General features: G+C 37.3%; 1 protein-coding gene across 1 annotated transcript; it reads right to left on the bottom strand.

Annotated features, from left to right (window-relative positions):
- Nucleotides 1-1,663: 1,663 nt before the first annotated feature.
- LOC100892048 (DNA repair-scaffolding protein) lies at nucleotides 1,664-25,783 on the bottom strand. Its single transcript, XM_030976142.1, has 12 exons — nucleotides 25,765-25,783; nucleotides 24,971-25,214; nucleotides 23,734-23,878; nucleotides 23,169-23,298; nucleotides 22,440-22,506; nucleotides 21,657-21,924; nucleotides 20,910-21,044; nucleotides 5,672-6,029; nucleotides 4,536-4,670; nucleotides 4,063-4,153; nucleotides 3,296-3,416; nucleotides 1,664-2,901 (listed from the first exon to the last, which is right to left on the bottom strand). The coding sequence occupies exons 1-12, from the start codon at nucleotides 25,781-25,783 to the stop codon at nucleotides 2,722-2,724; spliced, it is 1,893 nt and encodes a 630-aa protein (XP_030832002.1). The 3' UTR covers nucleotides 1,664-2,721.
- Nucleotides 25,784-26,605: the final 822 nt, after the last annotated feature.

Here is a 26,605-nt window from a genome sequence, read left to right as displayed (position 1 = left end):
CATCAGACTCCGGTCCAAAGAAGTAAACCGTTTCGACTTTTTGTTTCATACTTTTGAAGAGTAATCCTTTTGACGTGTAATATGATATTCTTGCACACATGAATATGAAGAATGAGTAAGATTGCTAATTTTAAAAAAAAAAGTTAATAAAAACAAAACTTTCTTTCAAATGGACCAACAGATTTTCATGCATGAATGATACATGTAAGTGCTTTACCATTAACAGAAATAATCCTACCATATAGGTGTTAAATACAATATCAATTTGCATCATATCCTGGTATTAAAGATTGAATAGAAACCAAAAAACATTCCCAGGTAAAATCTGAGGTGTAAATATCAGACAAACATCAGCCAAATGCACTTATATTTCATACATAGAAAATGAAAATGAAACGCAGATATGATGCTGTCAATCTCCTTTCCCTAAACAGAAAAGAAAATCATTTGAGGATCTGTGTTTGAAGAAGCCATCAAGAAATGCTGATAAAGGTGATTACGATGAAGACAGAAACCAATAGGGAATCAAGGCAAGGAAGCTATCTTTACCACTGAGGTAGTGGTGGTTATGGTTCAATTTTAGACAGGGAACTTCTAATTTATCTACAGAGAGTCGGAAAACTATTATTTCATAGAGAATTTACATACAGTCAATGCCCTTCTGAATTTCAGCAGATGATTTAATAATAATAATAATATTCAGCTTTTATATAGCGCTTAATACATCTCGGACGTCTCTAAGCGCTTTACAAATATACTAGTACCCCGGTCATTGGTTTCAGTGCTTGCCCGCACACACTGTGTGCACAACCTCCACTCCCTGGGGAGCATTCAGCCAACTGTTTGACCAACTGTTTGACCAACAATGACGGTCGCATCCTACCCATTTTAACACCTGGGTGGAGAGTAGCAAGTGTAGGTTAATATCTTGCCAAAGGATATTAGTGCCGTGTCGGGATCGAACCCTCGCCCTTTGCTTCTCCAGTCAAGCGCCTTAAACCACTCGACCACGACACTTCCTATTAGGAGCCAGAAAAGCATTACCTCATACACTTTATCGGAGAGTTAACACCCTTCTGGCTCTCAACAGAAAAACATTTCTACAGTCAAACCTGTCTTAGTAGCCACCTCTCTATAATGGCCATTTGTCTACAGCTTGACAAGTTTGTACCTTTCCCATTCCTAAACAACCCCTTTAAAACTTATCAAACCTCCTACCCAACTTTCATATCAAGTGTAGTAGAGTATATTCATAAAGTACCTGCATTATATAAAAGGACTTATCATGATATTATTATGAGTATAACAGCACTTCTTTACAAATATACAAGCATTTCACTTTCAATGACCCACAAGTGAAAGCCTCCTACGCATGCTTGTCTAACTTCAATATGATGGGTGGGTGGGGAAAGTATCATAGCTGGAATATCCCTGACTTTGGGTATTTAATATTACTTGAGTTGTAATGTATCTTAATCACTCTCTCTCCTCCTCCTTCTCCACCCCCCCACCCTCTCTCTCTCTCCCCTGCTCCCTCCGTCCCTCCCATTCACCTACCTCTGCTCTCTCTCCCCTCCCTCTGTCCCTCCCATCCACCTACCCCTGCTCTCTCTCTCTCTATCTCTCTCCCTCCCTCCGTCCCTCCCATCCACCTACCCCTGCTCTCTCTCTCTCTCTCTCTCTCTCTCTCTCTATTGCTAAGACAGGGTTTTACCACAAACTGCTAATCATAAGTCAAGCGGCCCATTTTTGCTGTTGCATGTCCCATTACAAACAGTGTTTTTCTGTTGTACTTAACAAATAATTCCCCCCTTTAAATTAGAAACATTGATGATTCTCTCATACTGCAACATTTGGCAGGTAAAAGTCTTTTCTCCGAGATGACAATATCTGAATGGAGATGATGAGTTGATTTGTAAAAATTGGCAAATATTTCTGTATATAGAGTAAGAAATAATTCAATTTACCAAATTAATAAATTGATGCCCACTTTCTATGGATTCCTAATGCCAAAACACCAGCTGGGAATGCAATATACCGTAACCAAGTAATTGTAATCATTTTTAGCTTTATTTGCTCAAGCGTGTGGAACATATTTTTTTCATGGGACTTATGAATCATAAATTACTAAGCTAAACCACAACCACAAATTGTGGAATTTATGGAATTCAGTCCTTGACAAATTGAAGATGGATTTGTTTGTTTACCTAGTAATGAAAATATTCATAATAAGCTTGCATTAGAAGAGAAATTCCATCGGTATATTAACATACAAAATCATTCAAATAAAACCATCTGCAAGTATCGAATTGGCAATGTCATACAATACACAAGCTATTTCCAACTGGTTTTATTTCACTTTTCTGGGACTCACTCAACAAATTAAAATGAGATTTAGACACCTCAGTACCGTAGTTCCCATATATTGGCAGTATCGCACAACGCATATACATATATTTTTATATTTCAGTATAAAATTGACCTCATAGAGCTTTTAATATAAATTTAAACAATAGATATTATAAAGTTTTATCCTTCTTTTCATGAAATTTAGTGTAGCGTATCACTACGTTACTGAATATAGAAAGAATGGAAGCAGTATGGAAACTTTGGTGTAAACAAGGCAATACTTTTTTTTCATTGTATGTATAAGAAAGACATTATGAAAGAGGAATCACTTTAATATTTTTTAATATCAAAATCATTGTTCTATGCACGTCCTCAGTTGCATAGTAAAACTTCTTCTAAAAGAAACATCTTTCCTTTTGGTGTTTCATGGACAGTTCTAACAAGGCAGTTGATTGGTCCAACAAGAACTCCCAGAGTGCTTTGCAGGTCGTGACCTCCGCTGGTTTGTGATGAAGGACAAGGCAAGACAGACTCGATGGTTGACTGTAGCAACTATGAATTAGGGAAAATAAAGAATTAGGAAGAAATTAGAAGATAACAATGAAAGGTGAGAGAAGGATGTAAGAAATAAAGTACCAGTTCAATAAACTAAAAGTACTTTCTATCCATTCTGTACTCATAATTATGCTGAGTGCATCCTTTTAAATGAAAATTGTTGTCTAGATCAAATTTCCCAACAGTGAATGAAAATTGGTTTACAGATGATGGAAAAGATTTACAAGCATGTGTCACATTGTATAATAATAAGGATGATATACATGTTTTCCATCATATTGCCCCTTTTCGTAGATCATCTTGACACAAACATTGTTTGTACAAGGAAATGATTAAAAATAACTACATGTATCCTGTACAATAATATAAGTATAAAGAACAATATCATTACCTGTACTTTGACTGAGTGAGTTGGTGGTAGGGCGGGGCAACTGAGTTGAACAATAAGATGCATTCTCATGACGGGTGTGTTGATATCCTCATTACAGACAGAGCAATGTAGCACAAAGCCACTATTAGGATAAGAAAAAAAAGAAGAAAAAAACACATTGTTTATGAGCGTATTAGAAGATAATACAAAAGACCTTTAAATCATTATAGAATTTTTTGAGAAAAGTAACATTACACACCTTTAGAGTAATGATGGTGCAGATAGAATTGAACGTCAATTTGTAGTTGCTTCCTAGAGTTTCCCTAGTTGTATTATTATTTTTCAATAATTTTCTAGAAGTTGACATTTTTTCTTCAAATTTCTAAATTGTGATAAGTACACATGTAGAAATTTGTTTTTACTCAAGGTTCGGGTTAAATATCTATGCCATAGACAAAATAATCTCCAATGTCTTTCTTTTCTGATATGAAACCTCAGTATCATCACCAAAAACATCATCATCATCATCATCATCATCATCATCATCATCATCATCATCATCATCGCCAACATCATCATCATCATCATCATCATTATTATTATCATCATCATCATCATCATCATCATCATCGCCAACATCATCATCATCATCATCATCATCATCATCATCATCATCATCATCATCATCATCATCATCATCATCATCATCATCATCACCATCATCACCATCATAACTAGACACCACCACCTCCATCATCACTATCACCACCAAAATGTGATATCCATACCTGCCCTCCCCTCCATCTAAATGGTTGTTTCCACAATGAGGGCAAGCCGGCCAACTAAAAGCAGACTCCTCCTCAACTCCACAAATGTTGCCTAGATTTATGATAAAAACACAAAAAATGAATGCTTTTGTGGAGAGAAATGAGCTTCTCTGAAGCTCTATGTGTGCATGAACCCACTTTCCGATAACATTAAAAGAGCATTTGGTAAAATACCATTATGCAGATGGAATTTTCGCAACAATTTTTTTCAAAGACTTAACAAAAATCTATTTCATTATTGATACAATTACAAATAAAAGAAGAGTCAGTGGATAAATTGTAATTGTCAACAGCAACAAAAAATTCTGGTAACAGCTGAAATCGTATAGATTTCTGATATTTATCATCACTTTTTTAAAACAAAAACAGGAAAATGAAAACATGATAACCAGGCTTAAAATGATTTAAAGAAGAAGAGAGACTGACGATCTTACCTGTGACACTAACCAAAGAATGCAACCTTGTACCGACCTTCAGAACTGAAAGTGAAGTGAAGTTCAACGCACTCTCCTCTTCTGACTCATCCTCTACACTGATATGGCTGAAACCATCGGCGTTCAAGTACACTCCTATATCAACGAAAATGAAACTAAATATGTTTATTGTTGTTATTGCATTCTGATTACTGTAATTGAACCTACCTGTACTTGTTTCTCCAATCGATACACACCTTGAGTGGTCTTTTAAAAACTACCGGATTTAGTACCGGTACATGTTTGGGATAGGACAATATATTTACATTAAAGAGAAGGTTGAGTTCTGGGAAGAGGTGAAAAATAATTTGTGAGCGTTATCATTGTTATTATGCAAGTGTGGAAGAACATCAGATACCAAAACATGTTCCCTGAAAAGCATGGCTCTTCAAATGCCTTCATATTCTAAATATGTCATGTTACATCGTAAAAATCGGGACGGATTTTTACGCCACGTGCTCGTGTAGTCCCATATACATCTTTCTGTGTACAGTGTTTGTAACTTTACCAAGACTTGGCCAAATTTCTTCTCATTTTGATGATTCCAGAACCTTGCAATACACAGAAATACGTATATGCTAGATAATCAACCATTTCTGGTCGATTCCACACCAATTCTTTCACAATGCAATTGCATGACCAGAACTCAACTTTATCTTTAACCACAAATCTCCTGTAGATATGCCCAATATTGATTGTCAAATAATCATTCAAAATACATACACTATACAGAGTGTATAAATAATTTTAACAAGATCTTCTCAAAGACATCATTGAAAATTAAAGAATATACAATTATAGGTAAGATAAACCACTGTGTACTCAGGACTTATATTCATTCACTGAAGTGTCACAAGAGCTTTGAAAGAATAAATAATTCATGAAATATGTTAATTTATCACTTAACCATAATTAGATCCTTTGACACAAAGCATTATGATAATAATAGTTATAACTTGGCCTCAAATATTCACAAACTGCACTTGGAAGACATACACTGTACCAAAGGATATTAAAATGTACCATACATGCACTTTTACAAACAAACACTTAATGACTGCTCGCCTCTCTAAAGTTACATAACATGTTTGATTCACCTTCTTCTTCCGTTGATGCCACAAGAACATCTCTGCAAAGTATTCTTCTGTTCCCACTACTCCTGCATCTCGTCAGGACGTCTTGCCCTAGAACGTTAGACTGGTGCACGTATAAACACACATACCCATCCTGGTCTGATCCGTGTCTCGGACTGGTGATCCCTTCTTGGGAGGTGGTTGAAGGTTGGTGATGCTGACTGGTGGATGTAGAGAGGAACAGGAACCAGCTCCCATAGGTGTTGGGAGTGTCTTTAGGCCCGGATGATGATGATGGAGTGACATTGTCTGGTGGTGATGATGGTGAGAGGAGGATGGGCGTGGCAAGGAAGCTTGTTCGTCTCGTTGGAGTGTGGGTATTCTGAAGAGGTAGAAGAAATACGATAAATAGGACGGCCCAATGGCTCAGTGGTAGAGCGGTGGTCTCGTAACCGGGAGGTCCCAGGTTCAAAACTAAGACGATGCGCTCCTGCCCTTTGGTAAGGCATTAATCCTTATTACCAAGTCCCTTGGAGAGGACTTCAAACCGGCGGTCTCTTGGGTGTTTACTTACAAGTATATACATGCTTTCTTAGCAGTCAGATAAAACAATCAAACAAAAAAAGATTGAGAAAATAATCATAATCTCCAGAAAAGTCATCACGCATAAGGATTATTCATAGTGATAATATCTAGGATTATACCTTTCTCATGTAACATATGTGAAAGTCACTTAGGAAGGAATCATTGTAGATTTCAGAAAATAGTTCTTAAAGGCTAATAATATGAACCTCATAATCAGTAGTTACAATGGCCACTAAATGAAATTCTTTGTTACTGCTGTGACCCCTTTAATCTAACAGTACATACAGGTAGAATTTAAACCGATCCTTTCATTGATTAACCTTCCCTATGCCATACCCCAGGTTAAGGCCCGGTCACACAGAGGGGACGCATGCAGGACGCACGGCCGGCGCATGGAAAATTTCCAATTTTGGCCAGTGCGTTGTCGTTCGCTAGGCGTGCGTCATCACTCGTTACTCGTTCGTCGAGCGCGCTGGACCAACGCTGGACCAGCGCTATGCATTCGTCGTCATTCGCTGTGTGCGTTGGGATTTTTTGAGCATGCTCAAAAGTGTGCGCGGAGCTCGACGCATGAATGTACACGCCATAGGCACGCCAGACGTGCGTTGAGCGCGCTAGACCAGCGCCAGACATACGCGGGGCACACGCCCTGTATACGCACAGCGCGCTAGCTACACGCTGTGCATTTTGTGTCAGCTCGCTAGCTTTTCCAAAATCATGACAAAAGTTAGGCACACGTCCTTTTCCGATTTCCAATGCGCTGGCCGTGCGTCGTAGAACGCGGTGCATGCGTGGACCATTCGTCCAGCGCGCTAGCAACAAGCTGTGCATTCGTGGAAGTTGGTATCATGTGCGCTCTGGGTACGGTCTGTATGCGTACTGTATGCGCCCTGTATGCGCTCAGCGCGCTAGCAACACGCTATGCATTTGGTGTCAAAAGTTGGGCGCACGACAACGCACTGGCCAAAATTGCAAATTTCCCATGCGCTGGCCGTGCGTTCCCCATGCGTCCTCCCTGTGTGACCGGGCCTTTAACAATGGCTGCTCTTACATGGTTGTGCTTAGACTCAAACATCCTCTCTTCCCCCCAAAAAGGTAAAAAAAGAAGAAGAAAATGATTTAATAAATAAATAAATAGATAAATGAATAAATAAAAAATATTAATACATAAAATCAGAATTCTGTCTGTCAAGTTCACGACAAAAGAAAAGAAAACTGTGTTAAACTCTACAGGTACAGGGACATTTCAACTTATTTCAGTCAGCCTCCAAAACTACAGTGTTATGAATGGTTATTAAAATTTATAATCAAGAAAGAAAAAAAAAATCAAATATTCCTAAAGTCCTTATAGTAAAAGCATCTACCACTTTAACATCATGGTAAATACACCTGTAAATTAAAACACCAAGGGTGTAATTGTCATAACGGAAAAAAAATTCTTCATACTTCCGCACAGTCAAATACTGTCACCATGACAACACACCACAGAAAATATAAAAAATCCCTATGAATGGATGAATGCTGCACAGATGCCATACGAGACACCCACTCATTTAATAGACTCATAATTGAACAGGAAGATTCACCCACAAATCACCTGACCGCTTAACCAAGTTAGCCTAATCTAATAATAATTGTGGTAAATTTGATATCATTTTCCAGGTATGGATACTGCTTTAAAGTGAATGTCCGTTAGAATGTTGATCATGTATAGAAATCTGTCAGTAGAAAAGTTTAAGCAACTTTTCTCACATCTGAAATCGATCAGAATAGAAAGCCCAGCATCCTCTAATCAATCAAAAAGATACAATAACCCTTTTCTATGCTGATATCAAACACCATTGCAATTGATTCAGATCAATTACATCTCTTCATAAGGCAGGCCCTGATATACAGTCAAACCTGCTTTAGTGACCACCTGCCTACAAAGACCACTATTCTTGTCTCCCTTGGGTGGCCTTTATAGACATGTTTCACTGTATATGTACATGAAGATAGCAATGGTAGTTTGACCGATTGTGACTCCTCAGGGAAAATAAATATATATCAATTACCACTGACAGGGCAATATTGCACTCGATCAGCCTGAGAAACATACTCTTTTTAAGTTCCCTTCAATAGCTAGCAAAGAGTGTGAGAGAGAGAGAGTCTGTGTGTGTGTGAGAGAGAGAGAGAGAGAGAGAGAGAGAGAGTGAGAGGGTGTATGAGAGAGAGAGAGAGAGACACACACAGAGAGACAGACAGAAAGATAGAGAGAGAGGGGGGGGGGGGTGACATTTTGTGAACAACCACACATTTTTGGGGGCCAGGAAATGAACCATCTATTGAAAGCAAAATTTTGAAAATAAAATTATGTGCCGCAACCAATCCTCTTGCTAATTTACTTTTATATTTTCATTACATCCCACTTTTTTTATCACGCTTTTCAATTAGTAACTTGTCAAAAGGTGCAAATACAGGTTGATACTGTGCCAGTTGCTTTAAAGGTAAAGACTAGTTCTGGTCATGCCATTGCATTGGGAAAGAAACGTTGTGGAATCGATCAGAAAACTTTGTAGAATTGATCAGAAAAGGTTGATCATCTAGCAGTATTGTTGTGTACTGCAAGGTTCTGGAATCATCAAAATTATAAGAAATTTGGCTTGGTAAAGTTACAAGCACTGCATGCACAGAGAAAGATGTATATGGGACTATGCGACATGTGCGCGACACATGCGCTATATCTATCACGTCCAAATAGATACAATAAGTTACCAAATACACACTGTATATCGATTAGTAGGAGGTTTCCCGGTAAAATTTGTATCATCACGTATTAGTCAAAACATATTATTTCACATGATTGGTAATAAGAGCTTCCATTTCATTTTTTTTGAGAGGGGAGCATTTCCAAAACTGGTCTTTACCTTTAAAACAGAGGGGGTAACCAAATGTCTACACCAGACTAATATGTCTCGCAAACTTGGCAAATTAGTTGACAAGCGGAACGATGATAGTTGGCACCATTACAGGTGGATTAACTCCAATCGAAAGTTATTATGTACCTGTCAGGCTGTCAGTAATGTCTGTAATATGAAGAGCCATCCCACACTATAAGATCTTCTTGCGATCAGATTTTTCAAAGATATTGCAATTATGCTTGAAGCTGAAGTAAATACAGAAAAATCGTCTTTCTGGCTTAGGTTCTAAATAATGTTACAAATACTAACAACATTGAAGCCTTCTATTCCAGAATAACAGCCAAATCAGCTTCAAATCGTAGACAATGGCACTACTGATCTCTAGTCACTGCGATTCATTAATCATAATACCATTCAGAACCTTGGTCATTAAGATTTGACATGTTTCAATGATTATATAAAATCCTGTTGCCTATTCTTCCTAAATCGGATCATTGTCAGATTGTATAGTGTGCAGTGCCTAAGTGGGCATAAGTAAATAGACCTAATATTTACCTAAACCGGTAGCACTTATCTTGTTCAAGTCACAAGCTTGCAAACAAGTATAACATAAATTCATAGTTCATCTTAAAGGTAAAGACCAGTATTGGAAACGCCCCAATTTAAAAAAATGAAATGGAAGCTCTCATTACCAATCATGTGAAAGAATATGTTTTGACTAATACACGATGATAAAAAATTTGCCGGGAAACTGCCTACTAATTCATATATTTGGTAAATTTGTTTCTCTCATGGTCCGTGAGAGATATAGGGTAGTCCCATATACATCTTTCTGTGTATAGTGCTTGTAACTTTACAAAGAATGGGCCAAATTTCTTATCATTTTGATGATTCCAGAACCTTGCAGATGCTAGATGCTAGATGATCAACCTTTTCTGATCGATTCCACAACGTTTCTTTCACAATGCAATCGCATGACCATAACTGGTCTTTACCTTTAATACAGACTCTTCATTTGATTTGATTACATGAAGACAGATAATCTGTTTTTATTGTCCAAAGATTTAAGATCTAACAGGGTAAATGGTCATGTAGCTCATCATGACCTGAAATGGGTGATTTTGCAAAGTCATTGTTTTGACACATTTTTAGGCAAGTCCTGGAGTAAATCAGAATAGTCCGTGATTTAAACCCTGGAGGCTGATTCAAAGAAAAATGAATGTTTTAACAGGCTAAACAAATTAGTATTGACTTTGAGTGTCCATAATTTCTAATAAAGATAGATTATGAAAATATTTATTACTGCCAGCTTTAGCTAGGATCTTTAAATGATTTCGTTTTTGAGAGACTAGAATTTCCTGAATAAACTGTATTACTCATTACAATATAATTAGTCTACAATGATCCAAAATGCTTTGAAAGATAATTTTGAACAACAAATGACACAATCCGCCTTCAATAGCTCAGTATACATATTGTCTGCTGAGAGCCAGAAGGGTGGTAATTCATTTTGTCACACAGAGAACATTAATGTTCTAGCTGTCAACAAACAATTCATACTCTTTCTAATAGACTGAGGTGACTGACCATAAACACTGAAGAAGAAAAAAACATGCTCATTCAAAGTTTCAAAGTACGAATGAGTTTAAAACAATGACATAATGAAAGCCTTGATGGAGACATGCAGACATCATAATGGCTGGCGGCTAGCTGGTCTACACTCGCATTTTTTATCTAAAGAAACAGAGACAAAGGCTGAACACAAATCCGGAACAAACAGAGTCCTACATGGGCAGATCACCTACCTCACGTACGCTGACTTTCCGGCATAACCCATCCAGTAAGGGCAAAATACCACAACAATCCTAATAATAAAATTAAGCTGTCATGTCATATTTCCGTTTGGAACTCATTGTCTAGGACGGGATAGGACCCTCGAAAAGCAGGACTCTCTGGGAAGTTCAAATACATGATATCCTTTTAGACCCCATTCTCACTGCCAGGATTCGTGAAATCAGAGCGCCAGTAGCTCAAACCCGGACCCTAAAACTTTAATACTCTAGAATACGAGTGTAAAAAACACAATCTGCATGAGAAATGAAAGCAGTAGCTCGACCCAGAGACCCTACTCCAGCATGAGTGTGAAAAACATCACTGCACAAAAAATGAAAGCAGCTAGTAGCTTGACCTGGACCCTAGAAACTCTACTCCAGCATAATACGAGTGTGAAAAACATCACTGCACAAGAAATGAAAGCAGAATGCTGGAGCAAACTGGCGTATTTTACTTCAGAGATTTTAGTTGTCGTTGTTTCGATGAATTATAATCGTTTGGGTTTGATATGTATGTACACAATACAACCACATTCATCATAACTCCAAATTAAATAGCATATATATATGACCTCAATTTTATGTGAATTGGGTCTTAACAAAAGGTCTGTGAACATGAAAAGCGGTCATGCAGTCTGTTTGCTCATCTGTTCAGTTTCTTGGCAAAACAAGTGGGAATTTGGGAGGTTTGAAGACAAAAAGAACTATTATCTTGGTGCCTGGTGATGATTGTACCACTTTTCCTGACATACATGTGTGCTTTCCACAGGAACCCAAATTATCCGGCCGATGACAAAACACTTGACAGAAACGTGACAGAAATTGGAGAAAGAGAAAGGAAAAAGGAGAAAGGAGAGAGAGAGAGAGAGAGAGAGAGAGAGAGAGTGAAAGAGAGTGAAAGAGAGAGTGAGAGACAGACAGAGAAGGTCTGTCTTCACTATCTCGAGATTGCCAAATATCCAGCTATTTGAACTATCCCGATCCACATACTATCCAGCTAATTTTTGAACTATCCCGATCCACAAACTATCCAGCTAATTTGCGTCTTCATCAGACCGAAGTAGCAATTAGCAGGATATTTGGTCGGGATCCCTATTTGGCAAAATATCCAGCTATTTGTCCTGTGCGTCTTCACCAGACCGAAGACTCGCCCTATGCACTAACGTTGAGCAAAATATCTCGAGCTAATTTCTCAAGGTTGAGTTTCAAGTTTCGAGGTTGAATCTTGAGCTGATGAAGACACGATTTGTAACTTCGGGATTATTTCCAAAATCAGAAATAGCGGGCTATTTGGCAATCTCGAGATGATGAAGACGCGCCTAGAGAGAGAGAGGGAGAGAGAGGGAGAGGGGATGGGGAGACAGACACAGGATGTGGATAAATATTGATTGACTTAATGACCTTACAAGGTGGTTTGTAACATGGCAACAACCTAGTATTCCTATCAAATGAAAATGAAAAGCACAGATATACGTACAGCATCATACTATGTAAATAAAATGCACGTATTAAATTCAAAGCATACCAGTATTAGAAATTACTTGCAGAACTGAAAGGTTGCCAGACCTTTTCGGAGAGAGCCTAGATGCCGCAGGGACTATGAAATAGAAAACAAGATCACCAGAACAGAATATGATACATGTTCTGTCACTAGTCATTTTTTTCTACCGTTCACAATATAGTAATGTTAATGTTGAACTGAAGAGAGGTAAAGGCTAAAATCTGCTATATAGTGACCACCTGTCTATAAAGACCTCTTCGTTTGGTCTCCCTTGATTGAAACATGTTGCATTGTTTCTCTTTCTGGGTATTATGATATTAAATTTGGTAGCTTAAAACAAAACAGAATGGAAGGAGAGAGAGGGTGAGAGAGAGAGAGAGAGAGAGAGAGAGAGAGAGGGGGGGGGGGTGAGAGCGGGAGGGAGAAAGAGAGGGGGTGACAGAGAGGGAGAAAGAGAGAAAGAGAGAGGGGAGAGAAGAAGAAGAAGAAGAAGAAGAAGAAGAAGAAGAAGAAGAAGAAGAAGAAGAAGGAGGATGATGATGATTATTATTGATGATGATAACGAATATTAAGAGAGATGGGGAAGGAAGGGGTAGATAGCAAGAGATATGAAGAGAGTAAAGGGAAGGGTATAAGAGGAAGACCACAAAAGAAAATACATACATATACATTATCCAATTTCATAAACAGGTGAAACAATTAGCTGCTCATATGACATACCTGCCATTTTTCAAATATGTTCATATGCTAGAAGATGCCAATGGTTGATTGGGGGAGGGGGATAATTTGGGTTAAAATATTGACAAGATATTCAAATATCATCATCATATCTAGACTCAGGCGCGGGGGGGGGGGGGGGGGGGGGGGGTTTAACATTTTTAAATCGGGCCGAAAATTTCGCATCGACTCAGCCAGCCGCTGAATAACCGGGGGGGGGGGGGGGGGGGGTGTAAGAGGACACTTTTTTTTTTTTTTATTATTAAAAAAAAAAAAAAAAAAAACCCAAAGGGGGGGGGGGGGGGGGGGGTTTAAGGGGGGTTTATACACATAAAAATACCAAGGGGGGGGGGGGGGTTTAACCCCCCAAACACCCCCCTGCGTACGCGCCTGTCTAGACTAAATCAACAAAAGTCAAACAATTATTCAAAATCTAAAAAATAAAATACCCATCCATTATCAATCACAATACTATAATAGGAGAGATAAAATGTTCAGTATCTACTCAAATCTTTTATCTTACTCCGTAAAACACCATTCCGGTCTAAAAGACCATTCAGGATGTCTGATATACAGGAAACTAATACACACCACAATGAAAAAAGGCCAAATTAAAGTGCAGCAGTTGAGACTAAAATAAGCAGAGAATATGGTATCCTTTTAAAGAGGAAAAAGACATAGACACCATGTGCTAACAAAATACAATTAGCCTGGCTTAATCCTATTTTTACCTATACAGATATCTATAATTAAATGAAGAATTCAAGGATTATTGGGAATCAATATACATATCATTACAAATCCTAGTTAAATCTCATCATACAATGTCCTTGTAGATTTGACAGATGAATCCTTCATAGTTGATTTGCAGCTATACATCAGTGTAAAAAGAAATGTGAATAATGTCTGTAATATAGTAGTATTCATTACTTTCGTATATATCACTTTTAATAAATAAGTTCCCCTTTTTTAAAATTGACCAATTTTAAGGGCATTCAGAACTTCTGGAACTCATGATGCAATATCAAAGAACAAACAGCACCAAAAATGCTGGGGACTTTTTAATAATCAAGTTTTACAAAAGAGGTCTAAGAATAATGAAATTCAGATTTGAACTATTTCCTTTGCGAAAGGATAACTCTTTGCAGTGCCAAATGAAGAAAAAAAAGTCAGAAAAGAATAGATTGAGAGCAAAAAGGGGATTCCCCAAAAATATTGTGTGACCTTGACATAAAGTGCAATACTATCAATATTAACTCCTGTCACTACAGGTACAAAACTGTGATTCACCTGCCGTACATGTATAAATATTGGTTTGCTTTTGTTGGAAACGATTCAGCAAATTACTACAAAGAGGTGTGCTGGCGGGTCCATAATTGTGTGGATTTCAAAATTACGTGATGTTCGTTTTGGGTGAAACGTCATAGAGGGATTTTACAATGTGTGACAAGCTTATACAACCAAACCATGAATACATACAAATTGCAGAATTTGTATTAATAAAAAAGGAAAACTTAGATATACTTTATATTTTTTACATTTAACATAGAGGTTTTAAGCAAGACAAGAAGATGCAGTGTTCAAAATATTAATTTGAAGGCAAAAATAAGGAATTATTCCAGGAAACTAGGATTTGTTGGCTGGTTGGCAGCTAACAGTATTTAAAAACACTTGAGCTGGAGCCAAGGATACATATATTTCATCCTAAAATCATGCAAAATACAAGTTTTGTACATGTATTTGCTCAGGTTTATTTTTTTTCTCTTTGAGATGGTATAAATAAAAAGAGGGGAACTTTTGACTATACATTTCACAACTCTTATTCAGGATTGTTTTTCTCTATACTAATGAAACTGAAGAAGAAGAACAACCAATTAAGACATCTAGGTTACATACATCCTGCTGTGTTTACTATGGTGTGAAATTGACCATTTGACAAAATAAACACTGAAAAGAAAAGAATATCTAAATATTGTGCTTTGTCCTGAGAATATAAATAAAGAGTGTTTACTAGGAACTGTGGGAAAAGAGGCATACAAGAGAAGGTTCCCATGAAGAGCCTTCAGAGATTCAACTGGGGATTTCCTTTTTCAAACACATATGATGTAATCTTCAAACCACAGTAATAATAATAATATGAAGTATGACACAGGGAGCATATAACATAGTTTGTGTGAACATTTTCAGATAGCTTGTATGTGAACTTGGAGCGAAATGACAGCCCCTCCCCCCCCCCCCCCCTCCCACCCTCATGAAAAAAGGTCTAACTACACACCTGGCAAAACTATCTCAGACAGGCAACCCCATAGGATGAAAGTAACAGAGGGGAAGTTCTGCTTAAAGTGACTCTGTAACATTGAAGGTTGATGAAAAAACTGAGTAATGTTTGTATTAAATGTGATTACCGGTATTATATTCCTTCTACTGTACTAACCCTCTTACATGACAAAAATCCTGAAAAAATTCTCAAACCGCAAAGATATTCATGATTTTCTTTGAAGGCGTCAATGTTTAACCTCCTCTAACAGTAAATTCTCACAACCAATTTTTTATTTTTCCCAACTGTTTTTCCATGAAAATAAGACTATGAAAACAGGCTTTTAAAACTCTTTCAACACTTAAATGTTTGGAATGGTATATATATAGAGCCAATTTATTGCTTTGTAAAGATTTACATTCACCTAAAATGTAATTAAATTGTAATAATATAGTTGGGAGAATTAAGGAATCGATCAGATCAGTTATTCCAAATTTTATTATTAATACTGGTCTGTTTTTCACTCAAACTTTTAGATTATCTTTAATTGTACATCTAGCATTGAAGTCACTATCTTAGCACCATTTTATCTTATCTGAACAATGTTACAAAGTCCCTTTAAGAGATAGGAGTTCCAATCAATTATTTTCAATTAATTATTTTCAAGTTCCGATTGGTTCGAATCAATCACAACTTGATGCAGGGCCCTGGTCTAGATCCATAAATAGTATAACTTTACATTTACTGTACATACAATATAAACATGCACTATACATTGTACATACATGTCTTTACATACAAATGAAATGATGATAATGCAATATAATGTACATTATATATTTTCCCTTTGTACCATGGTTTAAACTTTCATTTTGAATGCTGATATGTCAATTTATATGTAATTTTGATATTGTTATCTGTAATGATATTCCATCTTTTATCTTTCTATATTGTCATGATTATGGAAATAAATGTCAATTCAATTCAATATGTATATTATCTTCAAGCAAAGCCAGACTCAAATCCAGCATTCTATCAGAACATACTACAATGTACATTGAGCAACAGAACTTCAGATCGACCTTCTAGCTGTGTTGCTAATTGTACATTTTAGTATATTCTGATAGAATACTGGATTTGAGCCTGGCTTTGCTTGTAGATGATATACATATTGAATTGAATTGACATATTTCCATAATCATAAATATGTACATTAAGCAGCACAACTTCAGATCGAACCTTCTATTGTGTGTACTGTGTACAGTCATGAACACACATAATAGACCGATACACTCTATCTATCTATGCATACAGAAATGCACTGTGATCATCACACTATTTAGACATACACCCACATACTGGCAAGCTGCCAAGGCAATGGGGGATTCCCCTGCATGTAGATTTGGAATATCCCATGATGTAATACCAGGGGATTCCCCCAGCTTGAATTGGGGTTAGTGATAGAGCTGAGAATGAGATACAGGTTAGCTCGATAGGCATGTCAAGGCAAAGCCTAATCTGCAGATACACCTTATATACATGTAGACATACAGGAAAATATTCTATATAGGGATGCCTTTTTTCTTCTAAATTTTGTGGAATTAACTGCATTTTGATATAGAAGGAGTCTTTTAACCTTATATTGACGGATAATAATGAACATACTAGTACCCCTAATGCAAAGGTGAAAGACTTGTTTGAAAATACATTCAAGTAATACACATTCCAGGAGTCCCTTTGTGCTTAATTAACTTCTTCATTCCTTTATTTCACTAAAAATGGAGATTTAAAAAATGGTTGCTACTTGCTACCATGATGTAATACCAGGGGATTCCCCCAGCTTGAATTGGGGTCAGCGATGGAGCTGAGATAAAGGTTAGCTCAATATGCATGTCAAAGCCGCAAAGCCAGATACAAAGAGAGGCAGGCCTTCTCACCTTATATAGGCAAACAGGAAAACATTACATGCCTAATTTCTTCTGAATTTGGTGAAATTAACTGCACTTATAGAAGGAGACTTTTTACCTTATATTGACGGATAATAAAGAACATAGTACTGCTATCCATAACGCAATGCTGAAAAGAATTGTTTGAAAATACTTTCAAGTAATACATTCATGGAATCCCCCAAAATATGGTTGCTGAAATATCTGAAATTCCTTGGCAGAGTTTCAGGATTTCAAGATAAAGAGATTTTATGGTAAACTGCACACCCCACATATGCCCAGTTATTTTGCACTCATTTGTGTAGAGATTTAATCTGCTCCCCCAACACTAAAATTAGTCTGATAATTCATTTGATTATTATGAAAAAACTAGATGTAGTTCATCGTTCCACTATCTTGAACCTTGAATGATTATTATTTAGATGCATTTGGGAATATTCAGCATGTTCAGAGGCTTGTGTTCTGCAGCGGACATGGCAGAAATTTGCCACATATATGTACATATAAAAACAAAACACATTTAAGCATCATTTTAGCATGTTAGCATGTGATACACATGTCCCACATGGCCATTGAGGAGGCACGATGGCTCAGTGGTAAGACAGTGGCTTTAAAATGTGAAGTTCCATGTTCAAACCAAGTCCCTCGGATAGGACTGAAAGCTGCAGGTCTACTGGTTGCATATCTACAAGCACACACCTGGGCCCCGTCTTACAAAGAGTTACGATTGATCCAAATCAATCGTAAGTCCTCCAATCAATCGCAAGTCTGCAGTCTCCTATCTCTTATGTACACCTGTACATAGTTGCGATTGATATCAACTCTTTGTAAGACGGGGCCGGTACTGTATTTCATAGGAGGGAGGTAAAAAAGCCATCATAGTCATTAACCATCAAGTTCATCAACAACAGTATTTTCATGAATAATGCTACTCAGAACTTTTCATGTAAAATATCCCAAAAGGTACATAACAATATATACATGTATGTGACTTTCAAATCCTGAACAAAAGCAGCAACTAAGGAAACCAAAATAGGACAAAAGTTTCTGAACTTTAAAAATAGATAAATCAACATAGACAACAACACAGTGAAACTTACAGTTACATGTACTTTCATATCCACGAAGCACATAAACACTCCCCACGCAATCATGCATTGATACTGCTTCAAATTTTCCTCAAAGATATATGCTTAGTTTCTATTCCCACTTAACACTCAAAGTTTCCACAGATCCTAGATAAAGATTTGACCTTTAACATACTGTCCTATCCCATACTGCAGGGAATTTACTTAAGTGGTAAAAACTACAAGGAAAGAGACAAGTTACTTTTCTTTATATTTCACATCTCGACTGTATTTTATCATAAATTACAATTATAATAATAATAATATTGGATATTTATATACATGTAGCGCACATATCCACCATGCATGGTGCTCAAGGCGCTCCAACTATTACTCTATGCCCTCTGTACGAACTACACTTACCTAAATGTCTATACTTTTCTCAGGTCCCAAACTATGGAGCTCTCTTCCTGCTACCCTCGGAAACTATTCATCATATAATACTTAATCATTTAATAAAGACCTACTGTTAACCACAAGTCCTCTTTTGAAGTACTGTAATGAGGTTTGCACAACAAAGATTTTAAATCTTTAACGTTGCTCCTCTTTCGACCTGTACTTCCTTCAGTATTTTTACCCCTACTCTCTATCTACATGTACATAATTCATATTATAAATATTTTGTTTTGTTATGTTTGCTTTCACTGTATACTTGACTGACGTACATGTATGTTGAATTTACTAACTTATTCAAATTTCATGAATACATTTTACACAAAGGTTGTTCTGGACAACCTGAAAGCTTGCCCAAGACATAGCAACAAGTAACATATGCAGATTAGATTCCCAGTATTGTAGTTAATTCATTAATAACAGGTTAATGGAATAAGTTGTCATTAGGTCCCAGATAAGTATAAAAATGAATTCATTCACTTTTCATGCACATAATAGACATAAACATAAAGGTTATTTTAAAGACCCTATCCTATGAAAAGACAACTGTATATCAATGGGAAGCTGAATAAACGTAGAATAGAAATATACAGGAATAACAAATATTTCCCTTTCAGTATTGCACAAAAGTAAATTGAAACCTCATTTTCTGCACCCATCAAATTACGGGTCAACAGGGGTCAAATTTGCAATACAAATAGATAGGAATGACAAATATTTTCCATTTCAGTATTGCACAAAAGCAAATTAAAACCTTATGTGCCATAGTTACAGTGACGGCATAGCATGTAGACCCGATGGGATTGCCTTTATAGCTGGGGTGATGAGCCATGCTTTAATTGATGCAGTCATTGTGAATATGCGTACTGCACATAACATGATGCCATCAAGTCAATAGCTAGTGTTTAGGTCGACAACTGTTTTTCAAAGCTTTAGATTTCAAGTTTTTAGAGAGCTTTTAACTGCTCTGACACACACAAACATAGCATATCATATCATTGATATTATTGCAATCTACAGCCTTATAAGGTAATACAAATTTTTGGTATGGGTCATGAATTTGGTTCAAATGAACATATTGGAAGCATACTGGTTGACGTACTGGTTGATCGTTGACGCAGTTGAAATCAAGTCTAAAGGGATGAAATTTTAAATAACAAACTCTTTATGTTGTATAACTCCCTCTCAAGACTGATATTACTCTAGCTTTAAAACCATGTTTCTTGACTACAACCAACGCATTTGCTATTCCCGTTTGGAAATTTAATATCAAAACTGCATATTCTGAGATTTTCATGGTCGTAAATTTTAATTATTCAATTTCTCGAAAGCAGAAATGTTTTAGGGGCTAAATTTTCTAGTGCTTATAATACATCTACAGGGGCATTCAATATCAACATTTTAAAGAATTACTATCCATCCAATTTTCACAATTTCCCAAGACTTTGCGGCATCACCTTTAAGCTTTCCGTTGATATATAGATCTATTTCATTTTTCACTTCCAACAGAGTCTCATCATCATCATCATCATCATCATCATCATCATCATAATCATCATCATCATCATCATCATCATCATCATCATCACCATCCCTCCAAGCCTCTCAGTTTTCGGGATCCACCTGGGCGAGGCAAGATACTCTCATATCTGTTATGAAATATGCAATATACAATATCATCTTTTAAGATACAATACATGCAACATCAACAGCTGATATTTGGAATACACATAACCAGCATGGACCCTTAAGATACAGAGCAAACAATTTTCAAAGATCGTTCTCCTTCATATTTCCAGTAAAGTCTTGTTCACTTAGTAAGTGGTAAACCGCAGCATTTTTTGTTGTTAAACATGTAGATGAATGGCAACTGCACACAACAAAGGCCATACACGTATCCACTGAGCTTTGTGTCATAAGATATAGAAACGTGAAGGGTATTGCCCTTACATCACAAAAAACCCCACAATGGATTTGAATGAGGTTTGAAGAGTGACACCTTACCTTGACTACATCACTGAGCTCCATCACAGGAGGGGGCCTGGGTGGAGGCACATTCATGGATTCTGACTGGTCTAACGATTCCACAGCGGTCACACCAACCTCACCGGTCAACACATAGCATATGGTCTGACCATTCTGTAGAACAAACCATAGGGGAGTGGTCATTGACATATAGGTCTATATCGATCAGGGTATATGGGTACTCAGGTACTGTAGATACAGTAACAAAATGATTCATTGACCACCTGCTTATAAAGACTACATATTTTTTGTTTCTACCGAAAATAAAACATTTGCGAATAGAAACCTGTATATAAAGACCAGCTGCCTACAGCGACCAGCGGACCACTGTATTCTTTGTGTCTCATTTGGGTTGTCTATCTCTACAGGTTTCATCGTATCTACTGTGTGTATCAATCCATCATTTCACTGTCTACTTTCTGCAACATTTTGCAATAATTTAAAATCTCAGATGTATTGCTTTTGTTCATTTCCTACTCGATCTAGGGCTTCCATGTTTCTGCTCCGAATATTTACAAGGAGGCTTCCACATAAAAAATGAGAAGCAAGTAGCTATTAAACAAGGACAGAAAACCAGTATAGGCAATACAGGGTCTCTTGCATGAAGCCTTTTGATTGAGTAATAATAAAATATATGGATTCAGGTCAAATTTGATTTCGAACTTGCATCGAATGTAAGCTTTTACAACATAGTCCAGAAGACTGGTTCTTAGAAGAACTACTCACCATTTGATTGGGACGATGTTGCAGTGATCGGATCATCGACAACAACCCTGGGGCTCTACTTAAGGTCAGCCTCTGGGTCACCTTCAGTTTCATGAATATGTATGATCTGCCCTCTCCTGATTGGAGGACATGTTGCCAGGTGCTGCTTTCTGCCATTTGATTGGTCAGCTGGACCTCACAGACCACACCCTCTCTGTCTTGAAGTAGGAGTGACTTGATGAGGGAGGGGCTTGCTTGGGTCAGCAGTGAACTTCGACCTGAGGTCATTCTGAAAAATGCAATCATAATATGATCCATGTAGTGGATCTTTCGCTTTTGGAATGAGCACTTAAACTCGACATACAAATATACATATCTAGGTATTCAGGAAACAGGATAATAGTTAATGAAAAACAGTCGAAATAAAGAAATTCCTCAAATGCACGAGTGCATTCTGGTAGATAGCAGCTCTGCAAGAGCCGGTATAATTACAAAAGAGCATACTAGCTACATACATCCTCATATCACTAGGATATGATGTGTTTGGATCCAGATGGGCATTCAGTAAAATCATGATACACCTTTTTTTTTATACTCCAAACAGATGTGATGCATATTCTTTAATCGAAAAAGATCCCCTACAATGAACATCGTACACTATTATTATTATGCAAAATCGGTTCATCTACTTATGTTGATGCACCCTCAAACTAAATTTAAAGTTCATTTCTTAGGACTCAAGTGCCTTTTAGACAATTTAAAATGGACATCTGCACTCTACTTTATCATCTTCTAACTCCTCACTTTGCAGACTGGTGTGGCACCACAGTTTGCTGTCTCCTTGTCACAATCCTCTGTACTCTAGCTAAGGCTGCGACGGGTAGTCGAATGCTCGAGTACCCGCACGGTTGACAACTACTCGGGTACGATTTCTTGTACCCGAATATTCGGCCGCAAAAAAAAAAAAATTAAAAAAAAAAAAAAAAAAAAAAAAAAAAAAGGTCCAGGCCCACGCTTACCCGTGCCAGGGAGAGCAGCATCCGCTGGCATGGTACCGTCGGTAAAAATGTTTCCAAACTCAAGCACTGTCAAACTCACCTTTCAGAAACTGGGACCAAATGTCCAGATTTCTGTTTGGACTTGGAGGAAAATGGATTATTCTGCCATCTTTGGTTTTTAAAACAGCATTGTTTACTGTTATTATTCTTATTAAATCGGTGCCTTCAACTGCAACTCAAAGTAAAGTTGCATGCGTCTTCAGCGAGCTGCGCGAGGGACCTGAGAAACTGCCGAGTGGTATGGTAGTGGCAAAAAAAGAAAAAAATGGAAAAAATCCAAAAATCCAAAAATTAAAAAAAAATCAAAAAAATTCAAAAAAATTCAAAAAAATTCAAAAAAATTATAAAAAAACATGGCGTCCGAATACTCGAGTATTCGCCTGTGAGCCTGGGAGTGTACTCGGGTACCTCATTACACTGTTGTGCACAGCCCTAACTCTAGCTCTAAAGCTCACACCGGCGGATGAGCATGCACCAGTCTCAGTAACACCATGCATGATGGATGCTGAGATGTTCTTGATCTTATTCTCTTGGGCAGTGACAACCTCTGCACCAGGAGAATGACTCCTATATGCAGCAGGGAAAAGCCTCACAGGATTGAGAACCTGAAAATAATTCAATGGTCAAATAAAGAAATTGCACATGTAAATGACAATAATACAAAATTTCAGACAAGGGCATATTATATTGACCTTACAAAATTGACAAAATGTTTTCCAACTGTCGCAAGCAGCCCAAATACTGCAAAGTTAGAGTTAAGAAAAGAGATGACAGTACTTAAGACTTTCTTTCCTATAAATACAGCCACATTTCAGAATGAATAATGGGGGGTAAAACTGCACTGTTCTTACTAGTGGCATCTACTAAAATTCAAGTAAACACCAGAAATACTAATGATATCTACAGTAGTAGGCCCTGAACAAACTCCAAAATATCTGCTAAGAACTCTATAACAAAGTTGATATTGGCACAAAAAATGCCATATAAACAAAATTATTCCCTGAATGATATCAAACATGAGAAATGAACATAACACTCACCTTTGGTGACTTGCTGCCCTCGGTTGAACACTCAGGAAGAACTGGTTGACCCTGAACCACATCATAGGGGTCAAGGTTCAAAGTTCGACATAAGTAGGTACATAGGACTACAGGTTTGCTGACGTCGGGTATAGACAGTTTCTGCCTATAGAGAGAAAAGAAACAGAATGGTTGATAGTTTCGAGGCACAGTTTATGTTTCAAGTATACACCTATATCAATGAGGATAATAACTGCTATAAGATGCTGAAGCGGATCCTAATAAAAGTGATTGGTTGAGAGCATTCACGTGACCAGGCATTTATTTTGCCTAATATGTAATTTTACTTATGAAAGGCCATTAGAAAAATCATGGTATAAAACATCATTTATAAAACAAATAAAACATTATCTTATAAAACAAATAATACACGTCATTTTGTTCCGGAATTAGTAAAATTACCCACACTCAGTACCTTTGAAACAGTCAAAACACCCTCGGCTATCGCCTTGATCGGGCGTGTTAGAGTGTTCCAAAGCTACCATGTGTGGGTAATTCTAACTAATGCCCTCACTGCTGTGTACTTTTTGTATACTACTTAATGGCTCTAAGACAAACATAACCTCCAACGATCTGGATTAAAATGATATCATGTGCCCAGCAGAAGGACACTAACACATACATGTGATGTGCATCAGGTGGTCATGCACATATGGTGTGAATAGTAATCAGAACATCCTGACAGGAACATACAAAACAAATTGTAGAAGATACTGTAGCATAACTAGCCCAGTAATTTAGTGAGACATAGAGGGCGTTATAGTTAATTGTGAAATATATATGTGTACATCGTGAGATGTCAGTCAGTCCGCGTTGAGCTGTCGCTGAGACAGGTTCTGTATAGTTGTGATCTGTGAGTCGGCGTTGAGCTGTCGTGTCAGTCAGTCAGCATCGGGCTGTCGTTGCGACAGGTCCGTTACCAGGAACGAGTAAAGTTACTTGAACTGCAGATACTGTGCAAGTGTTGTTTCTTTAGTCCTGTCAGACATTCAGTGATTGCAGGAGTGAGTAAAATGAGAGCTAGTCCACATTATTTCTTACACGATATACTTTTGTGAGAGCCCACTGAGAGATATAATTGATTGTCGAGAGCGTGAACCGGGTTTTGAGAGACTGCAAGGCAGAACGCTACCCCGGCAGAGCCCGGTTACGCCACAATACTTTTTGAAGAAAAGCAATAAATTCTCAGACAACTCACCATGGAGTATTGATGCTGATGACCATACCCTTGGCAAGCCCCAGCTTGTCTCCTGTGCTTCGTGTAAAGAACACATACATCTCATCACCCTGACTCAGACCTGCCTCATCTCCTCCACCCTTGACATTTGACCCGGCATCGACCGTTGACCCACTGCTGACCTGGGTCAGACAATGTGTCAGGTACAGTCCCCTGTGTGTCTCACAAGAGAGGACTTGGACTACCAGTCCTGACTTGGTACTTTCTGTGTAAATATAAAGACGGGAAAAAAGAAAAATTGATCCTAGGTCCATTAGCGCTATATTTACGATTGGTTTATCATGTTTGATTCATGTCTAGATATTCATTACAAAAAAAAGTTCCACAAGCATTTTCAAATTAATTTCAAATACGAGTCTATGAGGGTCTCACATGCTTTCAATGAACTTCTTTTTTTTTTTTGGGGGGGGGGGGATACAGCAGTATATCTGTTCCTGGTTTGATACTAAACTATGTCTTTAAAACTGGATACTCCATGAGGACCACGAAGTATGACAAGAGCAGAATATAAAGCATGCTAACAAGATATAGAGTTCCACACTAAACTAAATTATAAGATGATGAAGCGGATCCTAATCAAATGATTGGTTGAGAGCGTACACGTGACCAGGCATTTATTTTGTCTAACACATAATTTTACTAATGACTGGTCATTAGTAAATTCATTTTATAAAACAAATAACAACATTATCTTATAAATCGAATAATACACATCATTTTGTTCGGGCATTAGTAGAATTACCCACACAAGGTACCTTTGGAACAGTCTAACATGCCCGAGGCGATACTAATGCCCTCACTGCCGTGTATTATTTGTATACTAATGACAAGAAATAGAGAATTTTTTAGCACAGCTGACATGAAGAGAAATGTTAACCTTGAAAGTGTTGTGAATCGGCCCGATTGTGATGCCACATGGCAATAGAAGATTTCTCTCTGCTCACCAACCTCTGCAGACGCTCAGCTAGGCCAGAGCTGAAGGGGAGAAATGGAAGTCACAAACTCAAGTCTTAATTGATTTCATTGCAATGGGAATGAATGTGTTATAAAACAATGCAGGGTGATTATACTTTTTGTAATGAAAGTTTCCAAAGAGAATATTCATTCAAGAAAATGGCAAAACTTTTTTTCTCCTCATTAACAACTTGGTAAATAATTATCAACCCTAAAACATCCAAATCAGCATCTACCAATTGCTCTGTTCTGTCTTTTTTCTTGGTCTTTTTTATCCACAATCTTGGTTTCTACTCATACTATATTTATCATCACTTTGTATTATGCCAATGATATATTTAAAATACATGTTTCATTTTGATTTGTATTATGTATGGAATAAAAAAAAATCTACCAATTGCACCTAAAAAACAACTATGAAGTCCAGGGAAAAAGGGTAATAATGTGATGAGCAATGCCAGTGACCATCATGTATACATCACTATGTTGCACTAAAATGAAGATTGAATACTTGGTAAAAATATTCATGTTTTATATGGAAGGATTTAGGAACATCCTAATATTCAAAGATGCAAGAAAAGATGTACCTAGCTAGGCTAAAGGCAGGGTAATAATTTAATGCGCATTGGAATAGAATTACTA

This window comes from Strongylocentrotus purpuratus, unplaced genomic scaffold (genome assembly GCF_000002235.5).
Source record: "Strongylocentrotus purpuratus isolate Spur 01 unplaced genomic scaffold, Spur_5.0 spur5_scaffold_8, whole genome shotgun sequence".
Classification (NCBI taxonomy): Eukaryota; Metazoa; Echinodermata; class Echinoidea; order Camarodonta; family Strongylocentrotidae; genus Strongylocentrotus; species Strongylocentrotus purpuratus.
Note: the sequence above shows the minus strand (reverse complement) of the source record. Positions and strands in the feature narration are given on the sequence as shown.